Source organism: Leptosomus discolor, chromosome 3 (genome assembly GCF_034619465.1).
Source record: "Leptosomus discolor isolate bLepDis1 chromosome 3, bLepDis1.hap2, whole genome shotgun sequence".
NCBI lineage: Eukaryota > Metazoa > Chordata > Aves > Leptosomiformes > Leptosomidae > Leptosomus > Leptosomus discolor.
Window position 1 is genome coordinate 16,532,633 of NC_141393.1, and position 26,546 is coordinate 16,559,178.

The 26,546-nt window shown below is 35.6% G+C and overlaps 1 protein-coding gene across 10 annotated transcripts in view; it reads right to left on the reverse strand.

The window, feature by feature from the left end:
- Window positions 1–26,546, reverse strand: part of PAPOLA (poly(A) polymerase alpha) — a 45,667-nt gene that overhangs the window by 10,636 nt on the left and 8,485 nt on the right. For all 10 annotated transcript variants that reach the window (XM_086463225.1, XM_086463223.1, XM_086463221.1 and 7 more), the window contains exons 2-16: window positions 25,041–25,211; window positions 24,352–24,418; window positions 22,901–22,982; window positions 22,267–22,376; window positions 19,625–19,678; window positions 16,595–16,706; window positions 15,247–15,336; window positions 15,009–15,147; window positions 13,465–13,537; window positions 11,914–12,034; window positions 10,870–10,954; window positions 6,267–6,320; window positions 5,370–5,489; window positions 3,575–3,684; window positions 779–900 (exon numbers count right to left, since the gene is read on the reverse strand). In XM_086463225.1, the coding sequence (XP_086319351.1) occupies window positions 779–900; window positions 3,575–3,684; window positions 5,370–5,489; window positions 6,267–6,320; window positions 10,870–10,954; window positions 11,914–12,034; window positions 13,465–13,537; window positions 15,009–15,147; window positions 15,247–15,336; window positions 16,595–16,706; window positions 19,625–19,678; window positions 22,267–22,376; window positions 22,901–22,982; window positions 24,352–24,418; window positions 25,041–25,211 (1,510 nt within the window). The remainder of the gene's footprint in view (window positions 1–778; window positions 901–3,574; window positions 3,685–5,369; window positions 5,490–6,266; window positions 6,321–10,869; window positions 10,955–11,913; window positions 12,035–13,464; window positions 13,538–15,008; window positions 15,148–15,246; window positions 15,337–16,594; window positions 16,707–19,624; window positions 19,679–22,266; window positions 22,377–22,900; window positions 22,983–24,351; window positions 24,419–25,040; window positions 25,212–26,546) is intronic.

Below are 26,546 nucleotides of genomic sequence, written 5' to 3' on the forward strand. Positions count from 1 at the left end.
TCCCTTCTTCCCAACTCCACTAAAAGCAAATCACATCCAACACATCAACTTAATTAAAACTTTCCCTGCAATTCTCATGAATGGCCACACAGGTAAAGTATACATTGAGGAAGAAAGTAACCCTAGCTAGGTAATGGGCAACTTTGATGTCAAAACTGTCATTTAAATCTTTTACTCTTAACTGAAAGAGCATATAATACCAAAAGCTGCCAAGCTGCTGGTTGAAGAATACTTTCCTTCAAATTATCCTCAAAGTATTCAACTTCAGTTACAGCAACAGACTACCATCTTAGATACAAAAAGGCAGCAACAAGTTCAACATTCTATTCTGCTTCTATTTGATTTTACATTTAGAAGACTAACAGGAAAATCTAAGTAATAACAACTTAAGAGGAAAAAGCTGGAACTGCTTGACTGATTGTTCTACTAGTATTGTAATATATGTTTCCTTTAGGCAACCTGCATGTTAAAATAGCAAGGCAGCTTTAAAACCTTATGATTACACTTTTTTAAATCTGTTTAGTTTAGAAAGGCCAATAAAATACAGTATTTCAGCCAGACCTGAAGATACTATCCATGTTGTTGATGTTCTGGGAAATCTACTATTATGTTTAGTGCATCTAGTAATACTGCTAGAGTCAAATGAGAACACGTTGCTTATACAGGTATAACTAAGATTTCAAAATGTGATTTTACTACTTTGATTAGTAAATCTAAAAAGCTGAGGAATCATTTCTCAATGGCATTTTTATTGCTCTCAAATATTAGTCAAGTTTACCTTTTTCTTTTTCTGAAGCACGTGATTAGGTAGCAGTTGGTGAAGTTGCTTACGTTTCACATGCCTTGCAGCAATCTTCATATCCATCTCAAACATCTTGCTGTTTATTGCTTGCCTATAAACTACACAATTAGAATAACATTAAGACCTATTGAAGCATTTTGCAAAGTCCACTTACTTGCCAAGGCACAAACAATTTGCATTTCAGAACATTTATTACCCCCAAGAACAAGCACAGCGTTTTCTTGTTTGGAGGAAGAAAGGTAACTGCCCACTATGCCAGCACTGATAGTACTAACAAACATTACTTGGAAAACAAGTGACCTGTTTTCCAAGAACAATACGTTGCAAGCACCCAGTTCCGTAAACTGTATTGTTAACAAGTTTTAACAGTAACAGCTCTGAAGTGAATTCTTCATTTTACCTCAAAGGGACTAAAGGCAGAAATAAGATTTCCTCATAAGAATTACAGTGTTTACATAAAACTATTTTCTTCACAGTTGATTCAGCTTTTATTTATGAAGCTTCTACAACAAATGGATTCTAATTCAAGAGCTGAATGCTTGTTTGCCAGCCAAGATGTTACAAATTATTCTGGCAACTCTCAACACCAGTATGTTTTTGTACACAAGTGAATTCCGTTTGGTTTTTTCTGCTGTGTTTTCAGGTTTTTTGGTTGCTTTGCTTTGGTTTGGTTTTGGTGCCTTTTTTTTTTATTATGTCTACTATAATGAGCTATTTCTCTTCACCTCATAATATGTACTTCTGGTGAGTCAACAGGGTTAGTGCTAGTAAAGGAACTACACTGCAACCCAACATCTTGGGTTCAAGTAAAGCCAGGTAAAAAAGAAAAATTCTTTGTTCTTTCACACAGATTTTCTATACAATGTTGAGCAAAGCTGTGCCAGAAGTACGAATAAAAAAAAATTTTCTTTAGATCTTAAATACATAAACTTAAGAGAGATCTCCTTTATTCACTGCCTATTCTAAAAACATTAAGGAATCTCACTGAACAGGTTGTGAATGTGTTATTAAAAAGCTGTTAAAAGACACACAAAGAGCTCAATGAATACAGCATATTAAAGAACCTACTACACTAATTGTTGGTATTGAAGAAGCTCATAAAGCCTCTGTGTAAAGATTATACAAGTTACAGTTAAGGCAGTGGCATGCTCAGGAAACCCAGATATGGTTAAAGCATTCCGTGTTCCCAACATTAGGTCTTACCAAAGATTCAATACAAGGAAAACCTAGTCTACTCTCCACAGCTCTTCCTCACCCTATTCCCACCAAAAAGCAAGCTATTCCCTAATTCCCTTCTTGAAAATGCTTCGGTAGTTTTGATAAAACCTTAGGATCTATTCTAAAAGACAGGGCAAATGGAAGTTTTCAGGATGGATTAAAACAATTAAGATAGACCCACACTAATTTGAGACTACAGAGAAACCCACAACACACAAACAAATTGTTTGCTAGTTGATTACCTTTGGAACTGTATTTACAAATTGAACAGAAAACTATGCATCAATCTACAATTATTTTGATGAAATGCTACTTCATTTAAAATTGCATATATTTAGAAAAATTTTAGATTCAAATGTTGTGCAACTAAATCAGAATCCAAACCTTAAGTGCAAGTTCAGTATTTTCATATAAAAAAATCTATCAAGTATGCTATTGAAATTCCCGTTTATAAACAATAGAAGACCTGAGAATCTGTAATTCATAGATTCCTTCACTCCTTCAAAGCAGCAGCCAAGCTACCACACCTCTTCTGAATTCTCAAAAATTAGAATGTGTCTATAGTTTTCACCACTTATAATCAAAAGAAAATAAAAATCTGAAAAAGGCAGATACATATACACACACAGACACGCGGCACCACCCCACCACCCCCGCAGCTGTGTAGGACAATAAAGAACTTCCAAATCTTGGCATGATTTAGTTATACATATATATGTATATGTATATTTACATTATATTCACTCATACACCCACAGGGGTGGGGGCATGTGTGGAGGGGAGTGAGCTGCACAATTTCCTTGCTTCCAGTCTTACTGAGTCTTAGAAATCCAGAGACCAGGGTTGCATTAGGTAGCACTTGAACCTATTCCTTTAGTTCTGTAAACATGTAATACTTGAGCCTTAACTGTCATTTGTCTAAGAAAAGATATGTTCCTTTCTTAGTCTTAGACTCTGGAACATCACACTCACTAGCCATTACCAATTCTCTGCTTACAAATTTCTCATGCATATTCTAAGGTATTTTTGTGAATCAAAAAGTAAACACTGTAAAAAGTGAAAAAGGTTTCTTGCACCGAGTGGTAGATGAGACAGCAAGTTTACTGAACCAACTAGCTAGCATGAAATGCCATGGAATAAAAGGCATTTTCTAACGTCTATGAGATACTCAGCTAAATTCACTGATAAATTCAGTTTCACCAAATAATAAAAATATTTAAACTACACACATTGTCAAAACGAAGTTAGGCTACGTAGTTTGCATATGAGAAACAGTTTATCCGTTTAATAAAGACCACAGTATAAGGCACCATATTTAGTGAGATCTGAAAAGATGTGTGTGCATCGTTTTAACAAAAACAAACGGAAAATGATTGGTCTGAAGTGTCTAGAAGCATTGAAACTATTTCATTAAAGAACATACTAAGTCCTTAGCTGAAACCTCCTACTCTATGTCTAAATACAATTCTACTACTGAAACAGACTACACTATGAACAAAGACAATAACTTCAAGAAGTTTGTTAATATCAGTTCATCTAGAAAGCAAAACTCACCTGTGTCTGTAAAAGACTGAATGTCGTAGGTAAGATCAACACTTAAATTTTCGGAATTTTCAGTTTTCTTAAACACCAACCCAATCACCCACATTGTACGGTATTCTTCCCTGGAAAATTTTATTTAGAACAGTCATATAATACTGACAGACAAATTAATAATCTAATAAATTATTTGCTACAATAGGCAAGAGTTTCACATTTTAGCTCCACTAGCAATGAGGAGCTAGCCATAGAAAGGCAACAAAGCTGACTTAACATTCCCTTTTCATTTGCAACACAAAAAGTAGTCATGGAACGCTGGCACATGTATCTCCACAAACTTAACCAACTAAGATCATCAGTAGATCGCGTCATTCAACCGTGCTTCTGTATAGATTCTCTCATTTTTAGGAGTTCCAACTAGCCATCACAACTGTAAATGAAATAGATCTGAAAGGAGATGAGATTTTCAGCACCTGACCCTGAAAGTAGTTAGAATCTAATCCCTAACTAAACAACTTCCATTTTGCCACCAAAACTTGTCTTCAACTCAAATTTCTTCACTCTCAAATTTCTTTCAGTCTTGTGACTGACCAGAAAGTGCAGTTCTCAGGTAAGAGCAGCTTCCCTTTGACAGCTCACCTTCACATAATACACATGGAAGTTGAACTATGGATTCTATTACAGAATCAGAGTAACACTTCCATAGCAGCTCAAGACATTTAATGTTTTAATTCAAATGACTTTTGCCTGTAAGTCTATTGCGGAAGAAAACAGTTTTCCAATCAATCAATGAACAAGTTTAGGCAGGCAAGTGAAGAACATATGGGAAAATGACCTTTCCTAAGAGCACTGCCTGCATCAAGTCCTCTGAAATAAGAGCTAAGTGAAGCCTGTGATTATGCAGGCAGTTGTAGCTGTCTTTACTCACTAAAATGGTGCTGAAGAGGTACTGTCTGCTTTGTCCAATTTCACACAGAACATGCATGTAATTTATGCATATACCCTTAAAAAAAGCAGCACCATACTGTCAGTTGAAAAGCTGTGTGCAAAGTTATCAAAGCTTTTTACATATTCCCAGTGAAAACAAAAATTTCTTCCCCATTCTCACACTTGGCACAAAAATATAATTTCTTACAATTACAACACTATCCAGAAGTAAAATAAAGTCTTTTAAAGAGTTTAGTCCACACATCTGCAATCATTATTTTGAGTGGGGGAGGAATGCGTGGCAGATGCGGGGGGAGAAGAAGTCAAAAAACATACATAATCCTAAACAATTTGCAGTACTTGGCATTCTCTCCACTGTTTCCACATCCTGAGGAATTCTAACACCAGCCATTACCGAGTTTAAGTGATATGCATCTCAACTGCTAAATTTAATAACACTAAATGTACTTAGTCACTTAAGATTTCGCTTCTACTGTGCTTGGTGTTCTACTCTATTCTCAGTGCTGCCTTATAATTAAAACTGTCTTACCAACTGATGCTAGATGCTCAAACAACAGCAGCTAAGTAGCACCAGCTAACATGGATTATTGGCAAGAACTTACGCAATTAGTACAGTTATTTGCAAAAATATATTCTTTCTTTACCGTTATTTTCTAGCTTAGAAACATTCTTATATAGAATAAGGACTATCTAATTTTACAAATAGTACTTGAGAACAGCTTATAACTGTTTGCCTTTAGACGCCATCATTAAAAATTAATCCACGTAAGATTCTACAAAAATGCTAGTTTATTTATTAATGAATTGGTATTTCAGCTAAGCTAGTCCCCTCACCATTACATGGAAAAACAGTTTTGCTTACTTGTCAGGATTCTCCTTGGGTGCTGGGAATGACTGTGGATTCACATGAGCCAGTGTAATGAATTCATTCTTCTCCAGGTTTCCAACTAGAATACGGATTTTTGATTCCACCAAGCCCACCCTGCATAAATGTCATTTATTAGCAAGTTCTCATTCATATGAAATAACAGAAGTATCTATCATCATAAATCAGGATAAAATCCTCAACATCCTCCTTGTACTATCATTTGAGACTACAAATGAACTAGTGCACTATACCTAACAGATTAATTCAGATCAATAAACTAAGTGAATACGTTACAAAAACTAGCACAAGGGAAGCTTAAGAATGCCCTGAAGCTCTTATTATGGCCTGATTTTACAAATAGAATTAAATAGCAAGACATTACACGTAAGAGGCAGTCAGCAAGGAACTCCTACATATTTCTCCAATATTCTTTTGGCTTCAGATGATGAATTTTTAAGTTGAAGAAATTCCCAATACCTGACAATCTTAAAACTTCTCTAATAAAAGAGACAAGAAACAATGGAAAGAGGTATTTTTGTTTTGAGAAACAGTGTTTTAAGAGATCAAACACAAATCTCCTCACACTGCTTATTAAAAACGTGCATAAGGCTTAAGAAAATAAGATTTGTAAAGTGAACCTGACAGTGCTGTAAAGAAGCAACATTCAAGCAACAGCCTTCGCTCCCTGGTTCTTCATTTTCACTGTTTTTCAGAAGTGTATCATCTTCATCCATTTTAATTTTGAAACACTGAAGCTCCACTTTGTTTCATTAAAAAAATACTAGATACACTAAACATTCCCTCGTGTCCAAGGCTGACAGTTTGTTTGGTTGGTTTTGTTGTTTCGCCTTTTTTTTTTTTTTTTTTTTAAATAGGAAGCATTATACTCACCATTCTAGTCGCTGTTTTTCTGTCGGTGCGCTTGCTAGAAGTACAATATAATGCCTTTGGAGATAAAGACAATACGCTATTCTATTTATACTTCTAAAACTAGACATTCAAACCTTAATATTAAAGCTTTGCAGTAAGTTCTACATTGCAAACTACAGATTATTAGCTTAAGTATATACCCTAAAAAGAACTAAGCATTCTTAAGTAGGCAGAGGGGCTATGTCTCCCAAGTGTGTGACTAACGGACTTCTCGAAACATTTCAGATTTTAGGGACATTTGTAACTACACTTTAACATCAGTAACCTTAATAAAAGGCTAGGAACATAGCACTAGTTGAAAAAAACAGTACAGATATTTCAATACCTAATGAGATCAGCGATTAACTGACTACTAGGGATTCTTTGCAAGTAAAAACAATTGTTCACAATCATCTATACATATGTCAGTTGTCTTAGTCACAACATTACTTCTGAATAGTTAGAAGAGTGGTTAGCATGTATGCATTCAAAGTAAAAAACAACACTATCAAGTGTGGTTTAAAAAGTTTCGTATCTGCATTTTAGAATTGTCTGAAGACACTTATCTGAAACTTCACAAGGAATGTATCTTCTGATGATAATTCTTAAGCTCTCAATTATATTCCAGGATAATCAGTGTATACTCACTGTAAGTAAATTTCAAAGAAACAGTATACAAAGCAAAAATGGTATTTTAAACAACGAAGCCCAAGGACAGTGGAATGGGAGATGATTACTTTTAACTTGAGTTCATAATGGGTGAGGTGAGGGAACCTTACATGGCTACAGTTGGGTTTAGCTGGGAAGTCATCCAATTTGGCATTACTCTATACTGATACAGTATACATAGTTATCTCCAGAGCAGGATTTAAAGAATAGTAACTTGAGGGATTAGACCCTAGTACATATACCTCACAGAAAGGAACACAGAGTCAATGATGGTGAAAAACCATGGTGCAAGAGTCCTCTGATGCTACAGGCCTTCAAATCGTAACAGTAAGTCAAAATCAACAGATTAAATCAGTAACTACATGTTTCCGTACTTATCTTCAGGTAGCAAGAGGAAAAAAAACCTGCTAAATGCTCAGTCTTTTGAACTCTGTCGGAGAACATCAAAGAAATAAGTGGACTGGAAATGAGAGATTTGGAGAAACTCCTCTGCCTTCTGAATAGGGCATTTTATCTAGTTTTTTTTTTTTTGCATTTTGGCAGTATAAACTGCTTCATATAAAGATGTTAAGGAGTTTTTCCTGTTATCTTATAGAAATCCTCATTTTAATTACTTGTAGGACACCATGACTCAATAATTGGTACCAAAAAGAGAGAGAGGATAAGGGTGCTTTACTCAAATTCTGTATGAGCAGTTCCTAATTTCTAACAGATTTCTTCTCAATAGCACTAGATATGCAACTATTATCCAAAAGGTTCCTACACCATACACACCACACACACTTGGGGAATGTTTCGTCTAATAAAAAAAACAACTTAAGTTTTTCATTATTTTTAACCATGTATGAACTGAGACAAATCTCAAATCTGCAAGTACTTGAAGAAACTAATTTTTCAGTTACTTATTAAAAGAAGCTCTTGGAATCAAACTTCTGAAGAACAATCAGAAACAAAAAAATGGATTTTGCTATGTCTAAAAGCCTCAACTAGTTGGTGAGCACCTAGGCAAAAAACGCTGGGCCTTATATAAAAGTAAGTGTAATGACTAGCTATTTTTACTCAGGTAGTGCTACCTGAAAAATAAAGGAAAAGATGCAGGTTTCCTCCTCTACACCCAACTGTTAAAGGGTGCTGGGAGGCAATTAATAACTGGAAATCTGCTATCGCCATTTTCAGCAAAACTTAAAGAGCACAAGACATTAAGAACTAAGACACACTTAGTCTGAGAGTCCAACATCTCACTGCTGAATTTTACAAAGACAGGATCTGTTATCAGTTCTTCATTCAGAATTTTAGCACAAAGACTACATCCAGTTCAGAAGTACACGTTACTTCATGGTAAAGAAAAAAATTCTAAGTTAAGCTTCTACCCCTCAGTGGTGATTTTTAGATGCAGAGTATTATTTTTAAGTACATGGGCTTGGGCTTTGTTTTTTGTTTGCTTGTTTGATTTAGGCTTTTCTTTAGAAACTGGTGTTGTTTCTCCCCCACAGTCTCCATATCTGCATTATGTTTTAATAAAAATAACCTCATTAGATATTATGGAATTGTCTTACACCATTAACACCTGTACCTACAAAAACCCCAAAGTATTAAGAGTCATACTACTTTCTGAAAAAAATATTAAGACCTCAACCTGTTAGCCTCAATCTTTCTTCATTAACCTGTCCAGGATTAACACTTTAAATTATACAGTACTTTAAAGTCCTATTAAGGCATGTGTTCAAAGTACCTTTTTAAAAGATATGTTCATATTCTACTTATTTAGCAGGATATCTGTCTTTATAACAGAGAAACAATACACTAGAGCTCATTAAATGTGTTATTTCTCTCATCACCGTATTTCCCTCTTGGTTTTAAGGTCTAATAATTTCATTTTCATGTAACACTTCACATGTTATATCCATTTGAAATTATTCTTGCCATTTCTTTATAAAACACCATATCCAGCAAGTGTACGTTCTTTGTTGTTGTTTCCCCCCACGTCTGAAAAAATTTAAACCTACATGAAGGGCAGATAACATGTTGTAACTCCTTAAGCCCAAGTAATTGTTGACATTTTAAAAGTAAGAAAAATAAGTAAAATAAATGAAAACAGATTTCCCCATTTTCCCAATTTCTAATCTGCTCCTGCCATGCAGGTATGCAGTAGCCTCCAGATTTCCTTAGCCACCCAGCACTGAAGTTTATTTTAAACACAGCTAACAAGTCAGAAGTGTTTACGATCAACATAGATGTTTAGCAACTAATTGCCATTGAGAGTGATACAGATTACTAAAGCTATGCTTTCAGAGAAGAAAATATAAGCTTTTAAAAGTATGTCTCAGGGCAAGGCACAGATCTTTTATCTGGCAGAGCACTACACACTGCTTTGAATTTCAGCAGGAACAAGTCAAGGTATCTACAACTTAAACAAGAGAGGGTGAAGAGGGGAAAAAAATTCAAAACATCTAGTTTTCAAATGGGAGATTTCACCAACAGAGCCACATTTACTGCACACTGATGACTGCAAATAATGATTCTCTCTTAAAGGTTACTAACCAAGGCTTTACGTTATCTTACTAAGGTAAAACAGAGAAAATCTTGGGTAATTTAAATTAAAGTAGGCTCTGTAATACCATTCCACAGAAAATTAAAGCAAAGATATTTTGTGCAAAACATACAAAGCCTGGATATTTAAAGTCGCAAAGAGAAGCTTGTATTGCTACAACTGACAAAATGGCTAAAGCTGGTACACCAAAAACTTAACCGAAAAGGAGATTATTTCAAATGATTTTTCATGTTTCCTATTTTTTCCTAGTTTTGAAAGAAACAAAGAAAATACTAGAGAACTTATTAGCAACCTCTTGAACAGAAACTGATTTGTCTGCAGCCCATTTTTAACTTCAAAAGATAATATAACTTTGCAGTGCTTTTAAGTGTTTTCAAACTTAGTCTCCAAGATACAACATAAAAGCCATCCAACTGTTTTAAAGCTTTTATCATGCAAAAGGTATTGAAACAAAACACAGACACATTATGAAGGTCATCAGTCTCTTTTAATGGGGGAACTGTATATTTCAATTTGTTTAGATTAGTACATAACCAACCAACCACCCAACACAGAAACAAGTGTAAAATATATTTGATCTTGATTCAAGAAAAATGGGTCTCCAATTTCAACTGAGGGCAAAGAAGATGTAGTCCATATTTTAATAATCCATATTTATTATAAAAATACAACTTTCAGCAAGTCCATATACATTTAACAAGCTTCTGCCCCACAAGCATATTACTAGAAACCCTAAAAATATGAAGTGAGAACTTCAGTATTTCCCTTAGAGACACCACAAAATTAGAGAAGCTAGGTGTGAAAGTATTAATAAAGAGCTGAAAGCCTTAGGCTTCAATGAAAAAAATCTAGTAATAACTAGTACATCTGGCAGTTAGTCAACACAATTGCAAAAATATCTTTTATTATCGGAGTGAACTGTTGACTATATTGACATAAGAAAACACACAGTTTCAATCATGTATTCATCTTAAATATTGACCTTCAGAACTAGTTCTTTTAATATCTTGTTTCCTGGGAGGCAAGACCCATTTTTAGAATGCTTACTGACACCACTAAAGAACACTTCTGTTAGTCAAACCAGCTGATATGTCTTCAATTTCATTGGTTGCATACCAACTGTATAGTTGACTAACAGGTTTCTGAAATACATGCTAAAGACAAAAAAAAAGTATCTGAGGAAATTATTCATTCTCTAAAAGAAAGAACAACGGTGCATTCACTCCCCCTCTGTATAGAAAAATACTAACAAAACACTTTCTGGATGTCTAACGTATGTATGTTTCAGATCCTGGGCTACAGAGCATCGTTAGATATTTTAACTGATAAAACTTAAAATATTCTGCCATGCCATAAAATACATACTTGTACTTTTGAAAGAAGTTTGGAGCTTCAAAAAGTTTGGACCACTCTGCCTTACTCAGCAAAATTTCATCTGTGATAGCAAGACCTAAATTATAAAAAAACATTTAAACTTTTTTTTTTAAATAAACCAGTGTAGTACCCAGAGTAAAAACAGCTTATTAACTTAGCAAAGGTTACTACAAATTATTTCCCCCCTTCAAATTCTAAGGAATTTATCAACAAGCTTTACATTCCAGTCATATCTTAAGTGGTCATTAGTTATACAAATTGTATTATTAAAAAGAATCTCAATAAAAATGTTTAGATATGTATGTTAATTGATCACGGATGATTTCATGTACTTTTGCTTTGCAATGTAACACAGCTCAATTTAATCTTTTGTGTATGCTACAGTAACTACTCAGTCCAAAGAAGACAGAGATCTTTTTCCTTGCAGTACTTGAATCATCTTTTGTGCAAGCACTGTACAAGGCAAAGAAACAGTGATACAATAAGCTACTGCTCTGCCTGAGAGAGCTACTAGTAGTTTTAATAAACTACTTTAAAACAACTAGTAGTTGTTATCAAAGCAAGGAGTAGACTTGATGCAGAGAGCATCTTCTCTTATATACTATAATTACCCAAATAAATTACTAGTATAAATCTAGAGGATTCATCTCTGAGCAAGTATATTGTCTTATATTAGGCCCAGAAACAGCCATCAAGTGGAACTACTAATCTTCCATGTGGCATGACCCAAACTAAAGCCAGTAAAATAAACAAAAAATACTGTACCCTTGATTGTCATTTTCAGAACACAACACATTCTAATTAATTACCCTCAGTTTTTAAGAGTGGACAGATCTGCAGAAGTCTCAGCTGAATTTGGACCTTTAAGTCACACAAAAGCATAACACGCCAAGTTCTACCTCCCTCAGAAGAGTATCTCTTAGTGAGAAGCTATTTAACAACCTCCCACCTCCCCCCTCACAAAGCATACCCACAATGGAACCATTTTAAATCCATTTGAAAACATTTATATAGAGAGCAGAAGATAATACTTACCTTGTTTAAATTCCTCAACCATGACCATCCGTGTGGAAACGGACACATTGTAGGTAGAGTTCTGCTGTGGGTATGCTGGTGTAATTATAGGCATAAGATGGTACCTATCACTGGGGTTTACCTACATATAACAACAGCCAATCAGTTTTCTTCAAGAATACATATGAGTTAACAAATTTGGATTTCTCCCTTTACTACAACTGAGTCTTAAGTTCTAAGAGACCTTAGTTTTCAGACCAAGTAAATTTACCAACAGTTCAGAGAAGTTTAGAAAACAAGGATAATGCTTTCACAAAGGACATCATTGTGAACCACAGTGATGTGGGAAGGCTGTAACCTGTCAGCACGTCAAGATAAAGTTGCAGGCATTTCTAAGTCCAGAAATACCAACTGAACAGAACAATTTCTCTCTTTAATAGAAACTGGCTTGTGATCACATCAATGCAAGGATACCTTATCACCACATGAGCACCTTCAGAGGAATGACTGTCTTCAGACTTTGCAAAAAAAATTTTATACTTTATTTCTGTAACACTACTGAATATGAAGAGCCAGCTTAAGACGACAGGCTCTAGGCAACCTGACAGAAGCATCACTTGCGTTAACGTATCTTTTATTAAACAGCACACAGGGAAACAAAAAAGGGACGAAATGCACACACACAAAATACTTTTAAAATAGCATTAGGGTAGCAATCTTGTAGATGGTGAATTGAAGATAAAACCCTGTCATTAACTTATCCCACTTTTAGCTACTACAACACAGACTGTTCCCACACACTGACCTCAAACCTCCTAGCCCAGGAGTAACAGTAAGACTCAAGAACACTTTTTCAACTGTCTCACATTAAATGTGGAATTTTGTCAACCAGAAAAAGAGATCTGAAGTATAAAAGGGTATACAACGCAACCTCTGGTGCTATAAAAGATTAGTTGAACACCAAGTATTCTAAAATTGACAAAACAGCATTGAACAGAATGTCAGCTGTGCCTCTGCTGCAAGCTGTTTTATTGACTGCCTGAAGGACATTAATGTCCAATGTCCTCAAAGTGCGTGCTACAAAGATGGAGACAACATATTATAATATACAAAACAAAGACTTCAAGTTACGATCGTCTTTGGTCCGAGATGAAAAGACACACTACTACAACTGCATGTAACCAAACCTACCTAGCTGCAACTGTTGCACTGAAGTGAATTCAACATACTTGCAATAGTAACAGGTTTTAAGTCAGAAGCAAACCGTTTTAACATAAGCAGTTTTTAAAAAAATGTAGGCGCATATCTAATTACACTAAATATTTATTAAGATGACTTATTGCAAAAGTTGGGAATAAAAAGTACATTGTTCAGCAAGTGTGCTTCAAGCAGTCAGTCTGGAAAATTAAGCTAACTCTGTTCCACACTCAGGAGAACTAGAAGTTACTTATAAAGAAGACATAAGACAAAATAAAGAAGTTTAATAAACCCAAAATGAAGTTCACTTAGATTCTTCAAGCAACTGAATTTATTGAACAGCGTGACTTATAGGGGAAAAAATAATACACTAACCCTTGGGTCCCATACAGGCAAATTAAGATTGCATTCTTCTGGCTGTTTCAATAGCACTGGATTTGGCCATTCCCTGTTCGAAAAGATTGTAGTACTGAATAAGACTATTGGATACAACCACGTATGTTCAACAAACAATACTTTTGAATCTGATCCTTCTTAACTCTGCTCAAGGTAAAGCATCACTTCCTCAAGACTAAGCTGGTCTAACTGGGGTTGTTTAAAATGAGCCACATTGCTGAACTACAATACAGCCGTAATTAGCTTCTCCAGGGCACCAGAACAGTGAATTTCCTGTAGTCTTGGAGCTTTATAATCAGTGGTTTAGGTAACTAAACTCCTCTAAAGTCTTCCTGAAATACACCTATCAAAGAGAAATTCCTCTATGAAGACTGACATCAGGTCCATCTTCAAGCTAGCTGTTTCATGGACAAATTACAGAAGAAACAGCCAGCATGATTACAGCATTACAGTATTAGTAGAAAACATACGTATTAAAAAAAATATTCCAATCAAGACAAAAAGAAACCATGCTGAATGAAACACCAAAAAGAAAAAAGAAAAGTAACATTTCTGTTAAAGTCATCTCTACCCCCATAAGTAGTTATCGTCCTATAAGATGTCAGTTATGCTCTTGGTGTTTGTACATTAATGCTCCTACGGTATGCACACAAAACGGACAGCAGTATAAGGAACACATTAAACAGAGCTTGCAACCAATTTTCCTCTATTAGCTTAGTGTGGCAAGATATTACTAAACACTAGGTACCTCAAAGAGGCTATAAAGCCTATGAGTTCAAGACAGTGAAACTGTGGAAGTTATCTTCACACTAAGAAGGAAAGACACTACACTTGAAGTAAAGCAACAGCTTGGTACAATGATTCTTAAAATCTGACAATGTCTCCTGAAGAATATAGGTATCTAGACATGCTCTTTCAAGAAAAAGACTATTCATTTGCAATCTGCAAAGTACACCTTTGTCCCTTTCATTCCAAACTTACTTGGAATGTTCCCATGGTTCCCATCAGAATTATTTAAACCATCTTTCTGAAGTAACTAGCTCAGGAGTATGAAACCATACACAATTCCAGAACTCTCACCTCTCCACACTGACAAGTAAAAAAAAAACAAACCACTTTTGCCACTGGTTCCCCTAAATTGCATTTAAGCTATGTGCCTAAACCAGATACTGACATACTTCCTTTTCTTAATTATCTGAATGTTAAAAGACTTTAAACTGAGGTGTCTGCTCTTCTTTTGCACTATGTATTTTATCTGAAGAGTAAAGCTAGGTTACACCAAATACTTAAGAAAACTTTAATTAAAAACTGGGTGTTTTTGTTTTGGATACTTTAAGAACAAGACATGTTGGATGATTTACTGGAAAACTGAAGCTAATAACTTTCTGGAAGCAAGAACAATGCTTAGAACTACCATATGAATCTGGTAACAGCTGAAAATGATACCATAAAAACAGGACTAAAATTTAGTGTCTACAAACAATTTTATTTTAGTGTAATCTAAATTTAAAAAAACAACATACCATTTAGAAAATACCAAGAAAAATTTATGTACAAGAGTTGATGCTATTGCATTTGGATAAAGCTGGCAAGTTCTTGCTACTAGCATAGCCCAGGAAACACCGCCAAGGAAACCTAGTATATTGGAATAGATGTTGTGGCCTGTGGATTGAGAAGGAAAGAGGAAAAAAAAAGGAGACAGTTATCAGTAATCATAAGAGTTAATGAAAGTTTCACAAGTTTTTGAATAAAACTGCTTACGTTTTGCCCACAGTTTGATAGCTCTCAGTGTTAACCTGAAGTTGTCAATGTTTGGTACTAGATGCAGAATTTCATCGGTTACGCGGCAACCTGCCAAAAGAAAGAATCTGTTACGCTTGCTGCATCCAAAGTTTTTTGCTTGCTTACTCTCCCTCACCTTCAGAGCTATCAAACTTTTTAGATCAGCATGCTGGAAACTCATTTTGTATTTTGATCACTTCTGATTAGAAAGCTTAACATACTTTCATTTGATTTCTTTTTTACTGTTTTACTCACTCAGGAAGACAATTCATGCACAGTTACAGTTTTGGACTGCTACCCGATTTCCTTTTATTAATGAACTGTACAAGCTGTTTAAGAAATAAGTTTTAAAGTTCCACTGATATGGGACTACATGCAGTATACCATAGAACGTGCAGACAAATTAAAAAAAGCATAAGTCTTCAGGGACCTACAGAAAATCTGGAAGTTATAGGTCAAAGCTTTGTTTGAATTTATGAGAACAGATAAACAGAAGAGCTTTTAAACGTATGAGTTGTATCATTACTTTGATGTGATACATTCAGGCTTAATAACAACATTATGGATGACAATATTAACTGCCTGGGTTTTTGTTTCTTTGGTTTTTAAATCAAGAATAAGTAGTTGTTCATTGTTACTAAATAGTTGCAAAGAGCTGGCTACAAAAAGTATTATTATCTAAGACCAGGAGCTCCTTTCAAAGCAAGTTAAGAGACAAGTATGAACTCTAGACTGCACAAATGTGAATATCACCAAATAGTGTGAGCTGCTGTGGTATTTTCAAGTTAGCAAGTTTTCAGCTCATAACAGCAATCAGTGATATCTCACATGGTCTTCTTCCCTGCCAAGCTGCGTACAGGCTCAATCCCCTACCACCCCACACGTAAATTACATTCTTTTAAACTGTGGTATTACAGAAAAATTAAAGAGTTATACAAGCTACTAAAGACCTGACCTCAAACTGACAGTATCTATCCCAAATAGATCACTGAAGGAATTTCATCTATGTTTACGCATATTAAAACACATACAAAGTAAAACACATGCACGTGTATATTTATAGAAATAGACTGTGCTCCACAAAAGTCTTGCAAGTCTCATTAATTTCTAGACAGTACAATTTTACCACCCAAGAAAAAGAAATTTACAAAAATCTGGCCAGCAAGAAACAATCCTTCTCTCCAAAAAGATATACATAACTTCCTATGACTTCATAGAGTTGCTATAATTTCAGTCAAGTCTGCAACCAAACTACTGTGTCAAACAATCCAGGATACTGATTAAAAGATCAGACGAGAATTTTATATGCAAAACTGTACATACATACCATTAAGACTTCGTATGCATCTAATGTCTAAATTTTTAAGTAGGCTATCGTCTCGTAGGTCTAAGTCCTCAGGAATAGTTTGCAGTGCTAATCTTGCAAACAAAATATCAATCTTAAAAAGATAAGACATGAGAAAACTGTTATTTTTTTCTGTAGAATAAATTCTGTAACCCATTTTCAGCAAGTTTACTAATAATAAGAACAGCAGTCTTCCTAGTACAAAGAACCTCTTTAAACAATACATACTAACGCTCTTTATAGACATTAAAAGAAATGCTCGCAGATGCTTCATCTCTCTTATGGCTCCTTTTCCAAGGGGATAAAATACATATTAAGAGATCAATAGTTTTTACGTGTCTGCTGATTCTATTTCAGCTCTCAATGTAAATAGAACTCATTTGGGGACAAGCACCACTTCTAGGTCCAGAATACAGCATTCTACTACATCAGAGAAAGTTGTAAAAACATAATCTAGTTTTAACCTAAACACTCTCAAACTCATCATGGAAAAAGTAGGAGATCTTCCCCATCTAGCATGGTAAAGCACACATGCCAACTAGTTGCCTCTGTTTAGAACCAGCATCTATGATAAGTCTACATATCTGATGGCAGAAAACAAGAAGTTCTGAAAATCCAGCAAACTACTGAGCAAGTGTATAAGTTTGTATAAATTTTGAAATTATGTAAAATTTTTTTGCTATTACTTCTGCAATAAATCATCATAGCTTTCCTAGGTCAAGAACATCTAAGATACCATTCAGCATTGAGCTTGAGCTTTACATCATCCCACACACAGCAAGGACATTACACAGAGTAGAGAAGTCAGTTTGCCTTTCCAGTCTTAGATTAGGCACCAGTCAGTATGATGAGAATGTCAAGTGCATGTCAGTAGCTGGTCTGCTAGGCAACAGCCCCCTTCACCAGATGAGGCTTTTAATCATCATAGACATATCACTGCACCTACAACACGATGAAATACCTAGTGCTATTGCACCAAGAACAAAACCATTTTAGTTGCACTGACGTTTTCAGATAAAACGAAGCTGAAGATATCCGAAAATAAAGAACTTTTCATAGATGCTTAAAACTTTACATCCATCTGTTTTAAACTATGACGAGCTCTCCAAAGAAAAGTTATTTCTATAGTATTCAGTGCACTTTTGATATTAAAGGCTTTAATAGCTGGTTTTAACAACATTCTGTACTGCAAGTAGAATTACTTTCCAGCATAAAACAAGTTCAAAATTAACTTTAGCTTGAAGTTCTATTCTGATCTCAAGAAGGTCTAGAATCTCTAAAGATTCAAAGTTCATTGACAATAAAAGGATTTTTCAAATCAAGATATGAATAGCCTTGGGCAAGGGGATGGGTGGGGCAGAGATGTTTTCTACAGGAAAACCCAAAAAGAGTCTTGTTTATTCTAAGCAAGAACATAAAATACATATGTAAACATTGGTATTGGCAGAAATTTCTGAAGTTTAACTGACAGGATGATAACAAAACTAAAGTCCTTTTCCTCAGTTCTAACATTTTCTTGCAGAGAAAAGAACTTCTGACATCTTGTGCCTGGATTAGGAAAAATAAATCAAAATCTTCCAATACTGACATACTGGGCATGGATGCAACGCAACCATCCGAAATTGAGGCCTAGCAACACCTGTATATATCTATAACAGGAGTGCTTTCGGTAAGTTAAGTGTTCAAGACTACAGAACTCTCATGCATTGTCAGCAACATGGGTTAAGTCTCAGTCGTAAACCTAAGCCATCAGAGCCCATCATAAATTACTCTATTGGAGCAAGATATTACTACTCTTACAGAAGACAATTCTTTTATTTCCCTATTTAGGCTTCTATTTTGAATTTCCTTTTTGAAAAAAGGAGAGACAACACTGGCTTGAAAGTAAATTACTGGAAAAAAACATACAAAACCCAGACTAACCAGAGGATGCCTATGGCAAGTTTCAATATTTAGAATGAACACCTAAGCTATGTAAATAGAAAACAGATTCTCCTGAAAAATGTTCCTAATGCCCAACTGTACAGGGACAGCAATAAAATAGCTGACACAGCCACAAAGTCCCAGGCTAGCTTACTGCATGGTATCACATTTCTCTGCACATCTCTCATTCAGAGAAAATACCTCTCTGCCCAAGTGTCAACTGACACAAATGTCAGTGAAAATACACCTAAGTAAAGCTGGATGGACTAGGGCAAAGGGGGTCGTTCATTTTCCTGAGACTCAAAGATTGCAAATACCCCCAACCAATGACCATTATAATTGCAAGGCAAAGATTTAACTCTGACTGGGAGAGAAGTAACTGTCCAGTCTTGCATACAATATTACAGCTCTTCAAATCCTGCCATGTGTCAGAAGATTAGCATGGGAACGCTTTCCCCACTGTGAAGTACCCTTCTTACACCCATGACATAACCCAGCTACAAGTCTGATGAACAGTTCATATGTTTTTGTCCTGTCACCAAGAAAACATGACAGGTTGACTATAAAACAGTCTGAGAAAGATTAAGAGAGTATCTTTTGAAAGCGGCATTCCTGTTTTCTCAGCAACCTCTCCCAAAATTGTAAAAATGGTTAAGCAAGTTCATCACTCCAAGAGAGCTGATCCATCAAACTACCGGCACCAAAACCATTGTTTTGGTCACGTGTTTACCGACAGCTGAAGTGACCAGGACAACGCAGATACCCACGTTGCCTTCAGCAGTACATTTTTGAGAACGGATCAAAGATCACACAACTTCCTTTAGTATAAGGTATTGAAGTAAATCCAAATTCAAGGTTTGGACAGTTAATCATTAGCAGCCAAAACAAAACAAACAAAAAAAAAAATCACTGAAGCCACATCATATAATAATTTCTATTAAGTCTTAATCACTATAGTGGTACTCTACAGGTCAATAAATAATCAGTACAAGTGGGTAGCAGTGCCTAAAAAAGAACACGAGTTATGGAGATCTTGAAAACTTTGTTTTAACCATATGCTACCAAAACAAAATAAAAGATGATCTTTACCTCTATTCCATCAAAACAAAGTTTAATAACTGGGACAAAAGCTTCTTCAACGGCCTGGAGGGAAAAAGGTTTTATTTTCAGTATAGAGAAGAACATTTACAAGCAACAGCTAGCAGTTCTAAACAATCAACGAAGTGCTATTTATACAGATGCTTTTCTGTTTTCAGGTCAATTTTTTTCAGCAATGTCTTTCTCCATCATTAAGGATTTACACAGTAAGCACTGATCTACTATATGCCACAGCTGTCTAGACGTTAATTGTAAGCCAAACTCATACCAACCAGCTCTGATGATGTTACCTTGAGGTCCATCTCTCTTTCTCACTACATGTAGGACATGATCAAGCATCCTTTACACCTCACAGCATCTCTAAGTATTCTAAGGCCAACCTATGGGGATTCTTACTGAGGTCACTTACTGCTACTGTTTCTGCAGTCAGTATTTTATGTTAACTGTGTTAACTATGCAGTCTGACTTCACCTAAACCAGCTGCAAGTCACCAGTTTCCAGAGCACAAGCAGCTTTTCCAAATGTGCTCATTAATAAGGTACTTTGACACTCATCTGGGGTGCCAACTGAAGCCGAGAAAACTCAATTAAGTGTTGCAGTGCCAGGCAGCACGGGGGATAGCTCCTTCCATACCTGAGCGCCCAAGCATTAGGATTCTTGCTTTATATTTACAGCTTTCATGTTTATTCATTACATTTCTGAGAAATGGTTGGGTTATTCTAATTATTTCCAGGAATTCATTAACATCATTTCCTCCCATAGTCCCACTTCGGTCCACCCAAGTCACGCCCCCGTTGGGGTCCTTGGTGGTCGTTGGGGATGAAGGTTCGACTCTTTCTCACAGTTGAACTTTTGAACTTGTCCTGTGGCGCATGCCCTGTACCATCCTAGGTCTTTTCCAATTAACAGAACCAGCTCTTGGCTAGCTGCCCTCCCTATCTCTCCTGCTCAGTCTTTTGTATTCCTTGAGCTCCACAGTCTGATTGGAGGATTCCACCTGCTGTCCTTCGCTCGCTGGATTCTGTTTCATTCTTATCTTTAAAGTGTTAGTTAGTCGGCAATGGATATATGCAGAAGGGTTATTACAAATTGGCCTTCCTTCCTATCTCTAAAGGCTGGTCAGCAGTTCTTTTCTAAAAGCTAGTTTTCTAAAAGCTAGTTAGCCATTCTTTATTACACTATGGAACATTATGTCTACTCTGCAATCAGCTAGGAACACTACCTTCCTGAACAGAGCATCTGAACTAAATGCAGATCTGCAGAACACTGCTTTCTTAACAGCAAGGAACACCACATACCTTCCAACGAGAACATCAGGAACTGCGGGAGGCTAAACACAGTTCTAAGAGCGTTCCAGTTCTTAACAAGAGGAGGAGACAACACTACTCTACGCACTTAACCTTAGTTAAGGTTACCTTCATGTTACTGCTTGGCAGGATGGATCCTAAGTAAAATATGAAGTTCACAAGTCTAACTCACTCACCAGAGCAACCATTAAAAAAGCCTAGGTTCCCTAAAGATGGAGATGTATAAACTTTCTTAAACCTAGCTGGAATGACTTAAGTGTCATGACACCCTAACCTAAAGGTTATTTGCATCACTGCAGAGCTACACTGAATAGCATACCTTGATCTACCTTGCTGCTAAGTCAGCTACATCAGCTCGAGTTAGACAGAGTTTATAGCAAAGTTAACTGGAAATCTGAAAACCAAAATCCTCTTAATTATAGCATGTGGATTTTAAGATTACTAGAAGTATAATAATATTTAATTCAGATAATAAAGCATTTAAAACAGTTGTTTCAGTGCATACAGTATTACCACCAGATGTCTGCACTACCCTGGTAGTTACAAACTGCAGGACGCACAAGTGGAAAAATGCTGCAGAGACAGTTCCACTTATTTTATGGAAGAAGGACTAAAAGTTTAAAAGACTTGCCAGCAACTATCTTCACCTAAAAAAAAAAAATAAAATTGCAGCAGAGAAAATTTACTCTGAGCCAACATTGAGAAGATTAAAGCTCCCACCAGTTGACCTAGTGAGGTTAGTCACGTATAATAGAAACAAAATACTGTATACCACTGTGCCTTCTGTTTCTACAAGGGAAATCTTCATCTTTACATGCTAAAAATCTTGCACCAGCATCTAATGAGACGCACTAAAAAGGTAACTTCCATTTTCAAATGCACAGTTGACAGCCAATATAGAAAGTTTAGATAATATCAACCACTAATTATTTATATAAGCATGAAATTGTGAAAACAACAGCATAACAATATTCTTTAAAACCTTAATTAAAACCACAAAAGTTTGGTCCTGATCCTTTTCAAGCTAACACATTTGCATCTGTCTGCTGCTAGAAAGCAAGCAGAAATTTTGCAATACTAACACACGTCAGGAGATCATTCTGCCATCCAGATTTTTAAATTAGTGTCTCTATTAAGCAGGAACAGAGAAAATTTGTAAGAATCTGTATTTGTCTCAAGTACAGTGATAGCCTCTGCTGCAGGTTAACTAAAACACCACTCCAAGCCTTAACAGGAAAGTTGTATGTACTTATTTAATACAGTATCTTTCACTATTAACTTCTCAGCATCATCAGTTCAGCTAGCTGTATCAGGCAATTCACATACCCTCAGGTCTTTTACTTCTTCCTGTTGCTTCAGTTTTTCATAAAACGATGTGAAAAAATCACTTCTTTCAACATGTCTTGGTGCAACACACAGGGCATCAATATCAGCACCTGAAATTGTTTATTAGCACAAGTTACACTTCACACACATTATATGCCAACAATAGCCAGAATTCCTTTTTTGAAATCAAACAGGAAAATTTAGTTTCTCTGGTTGTACAACGGCTTTTCTTTGCGAATACCAAGTCAAACAAACAGAATAATAAAAACCCCAACCGGATCATGGCTGTTAAGCATACTGAATGCTTATATGTTCTTCTTTCAATTGTGGAACGGTTGTTGTAATTTTGAAAGAACAAACCATGAGAATCTAAGTAGACAACTTTCACTATCTTTAAGTTATTTCCAACTTTTTTGTCTGTTTCCCAACCCATGACAAAAACATAATATAGGAACGTATTTCTTTTATTTATTATTTAGAATGAAGACTGGAGATGGATGACAAAAAAATTTTTAAATCCCCCAAACAACATCTAACACCACCTCAGAAGAAAGATGGTTTTGTTACTGAAGTGTGACATGTTCAGATACATCATTAGCTCAAACACATGAGTTATTATAAAAGTAAACATTACCTTTTGTATGAACCCCTAATCTATAGGATCCAAAAGTAAAAATTTTTCCTCCAACATTTTCTATTACAGACTGTGGAAGATTCTAAACGAAGCAAATAAAATTGGTTATTTTTACCTTAACAACACACAATTTATTTTAAAACAAAAAGAAAATTCCACAAAATGTACATTGTTTAAGGCGTAGTTGCTACCTACATAATCATCTTTATTTACAGAAAAGGCAGAGGTATGTTTGCTACTTGGGAACTACTTGTAACATTTCAACTCCATTACACATTACTGCCTCAAACTTGTAATTGTTCCAGTAATTCTACCCTTCAGGTGCAACAGCTTTAAAATATTATGGACATTAAACACATTTGGTTCACACTCAAACATTTCAGACGGACTTAGAAATTTATTATGGATTTGAATTCAGAGCAACAGAAAAATACTATTTACAGTATCACTGTTAATTAAATTACTTTTAGACACACCCATACTACCCTCTTCAAATAAAAGTTTGGTTTTGGGAGAGGTATTTATTTTATTTTAGAATTGTTCAGGTGCATCTACTAATGTTCCTAGATTTGTATCTTCAAAAAAAAGACTCTTGAATCCACACTACTGTGGGCAGACAGTTACCCCTTCATAACAGGATGCAATGTTACAATCTGAAGCCCTACATTAAAGGTTACACAGCAAAAGATACAAATTAAAAAAATCAATTATTATGGAATGTATATTAGATTAACTTTAATTTCCAATCTTACACCACTCAAGACACTCATTATTCTGTTTTCAAGGATCAACACATATATAGCAGGATCATCCCCACCCATAATCTTGTTCATATACAAGTTCGCACTTTGTAAGAGACACGTATGGAAGAAATACAATACTAAATATACGCGAAGCTTAAAAATTAGGCTTTTACCTCTGAAAAAAGCCAATTCCATCTTCACATTTTTACAAGTCTACAATAATTCAAAAAAAGTCTGTGTGTAGGGGCGGGGGGGGATTATAACCCCGCAAAAACACTATCATCATTATTAGAGTCTAGAAAAGCAACATTACAGCACTGACATTTAAGACCACAGATCATACAGCTGCAAGAAGCTCATTTTAAGATCTAACATATAAATAACATAGTACTATACACATGTATTCAGACAAGAAGTCAAGCTAGATTTCTACCTAGGGAGAAGAGGGAACTACTGAAAATTACTAATACGACTACTATTATATTTCCCAGTATTTATCAGCTTCTTTCTCCAACAAGTTTCTACTTTGAAGGGGTGACACTGCCTGGAAACAAAAGAAGCTACACAAAGGTGGCATTTGTTTTTCCAGTTTGAAAAAATTTGATCCTCAAATCTAAGAACAAACCCGTTTAGACTGGGAACATATTTTGGAGTTATCTTCCTAAAGCAGTCTCAGTATGAGAAGTTCCATGCAAAATACATCCATACCTTGCTTTCACTGATTTCCCGTATCCATTCCTTTACAAGGTTATTTAATTTTCCCAGAATTAGAATCCTATTGATAAAACAGCAGAATCACAGGTCATGAAACTAGACCAAACTAGTAGTATTTTTAAGACAATGATCATTACACAGTAAGTCAACTACAGTAACATTGCAGATTTTTAATTATATGGATCTTTGTATACACATACACTGAAAAAAAGTCACTCTTACAATATTCCCCCTACCTTTTTTCCCCTTTAATGATGTTCAAGTGATTTAAGCTCAGAAAAAACGCAAGCATGCAAGGCCTACACACATTTTTAGGTACATGAATTCTACTCACTTTCAAAATAAAACCTTAATTCATAAAACACATACATCTAAAAAACCAGTAAGAAGCAGTACTGAGAGCAAAAAACTCTAGAAAGCTTAATAGGGAAAACAAGTATAGGGGCCACTACAACAAAACAAGTCACAAAAGAAATGCAAGCCAGCCTCCAAAATTTAAATATAATTTAAATTCTTTTCTGTGTGCTAAGTTATTCCTCTTAAGGTGAGAAAAACAAAACTTAATACTCCAGTAGGCTTTTAAGAAAGCATTTGAAAGAACATAAACATGCTTGGGTTTCAGAAGTCAACTACATGAACCTCAAGATAGGAGAAAACCACTGTGAGAGTGAGTGTTTACTCACCTGCGTTGCAGTTCTTCTTCCTCTTCAAATACACCATAAGGTTTTAGGGTTTCGATTAATTTCTGGGTAAGCATGCAGTCAAACTCCTTGGGGGCAGCTAAACTGATAGGTGAGGTAATGCCATAATGCTTCTGTAGTTGCTGTGTTTGTGATCCCTGGGTTGTAACGGGACTAATAAAGGCAATTAGACAAAGTTACTGACAGAACCAAAACAAAGAAAATCTAATTTTTCTCAGAGTAGCAGATGAGACACATAATAAGAAAATCAAAAGTTAAGCCTGCTGTTAGCATTTACATCCCAGATCAATCTGTGTCAAGAACAATAGAATTACCTTTCTCCAACTCTAAATACTGATTGCAGGGTTACAAACTGCTAAGAGGCATGATCTTTTACATCAGCTGGCTTCACACACTCAAAACGTTCACATAAGTAAGGAGGCTTTAGTATATTTTTAGCCCATCATCATACAGTTAGCTTTAAGCTGACTTCCCTACTGGCTAGCATAACAGGACAGTTAGACGAACAATGTCAGCTCAATCTACATTGGCAGTATCACACACAGGCTTGCTTCATGAGGGAGGTAGGGGGAAAACACCAGGTTTGTGCTAGACTTTGCCTAGCACAAGTACCAAGGATGTAAGCAGTATCTTTCCACATCCCTCATGTTTCCCTAACATGGCATTTTACTTCATGTAAGTATTTCTTTAAATAGAAAGTAAGCCTAAAGTAAACCTAACCCAGCACAACGGGTTAAATCTGCAAGGACCTAGTTCACTGGTGAACAGTCCAATTACAAGTCCTCAGAGCATCCCTGCATTGCACTTTTCAAGCTACACAGATAGATGTGGTGACAAACCTCAAGCATGAGGATGATAACTCCCAAGTCAATCCGCCACATTTCAACATCTCAAGAAAAGAGAGGAGATCGTGCAAAAGAACTTCAGCAGAAACCCAAAAGCAATGTTTTCACTATATTGTGAGAAGTAACTGAGCATCCTGGATGAAAAACAGCCATGCAGTATTTCATAACGGGCATTTATTTGTGACTTCCACATTTAAACACAGCCTTATTTTCAGAACAGTTTGAGCTTTAAGGCAGTAATTCTAAGTGTTTCAAAATTAAGTGTGCTCATCTGTAGCACGTGTTTGGATTCAGTGATTACTGCATACTATACCCATATAGCTAAAGCTTTTTTGAACTGATACTAGCAACAACACGTAGCCATTAAAAGTTCTCATACTCAGTATTGTAAAATAAACTTAAGATGTGGCTACCTTAAATAATAAAGTAGGTAATTTAAGAACGCTTAGTCTTGCTCATTACATACTTCACAGGCTTAAAAAAATCCGTACACTTAAATCTGTATTCAAAAAGTTCTAAAGGTGACTTGCAACATTAAATACTAGTTTTATATTGATATATAGATAACTTTCCTCTAAATTATGAATATTATTCCATCTTTGATTTTTGAAAATGACAAATCAGTGTTTTTAAGCATACTGAA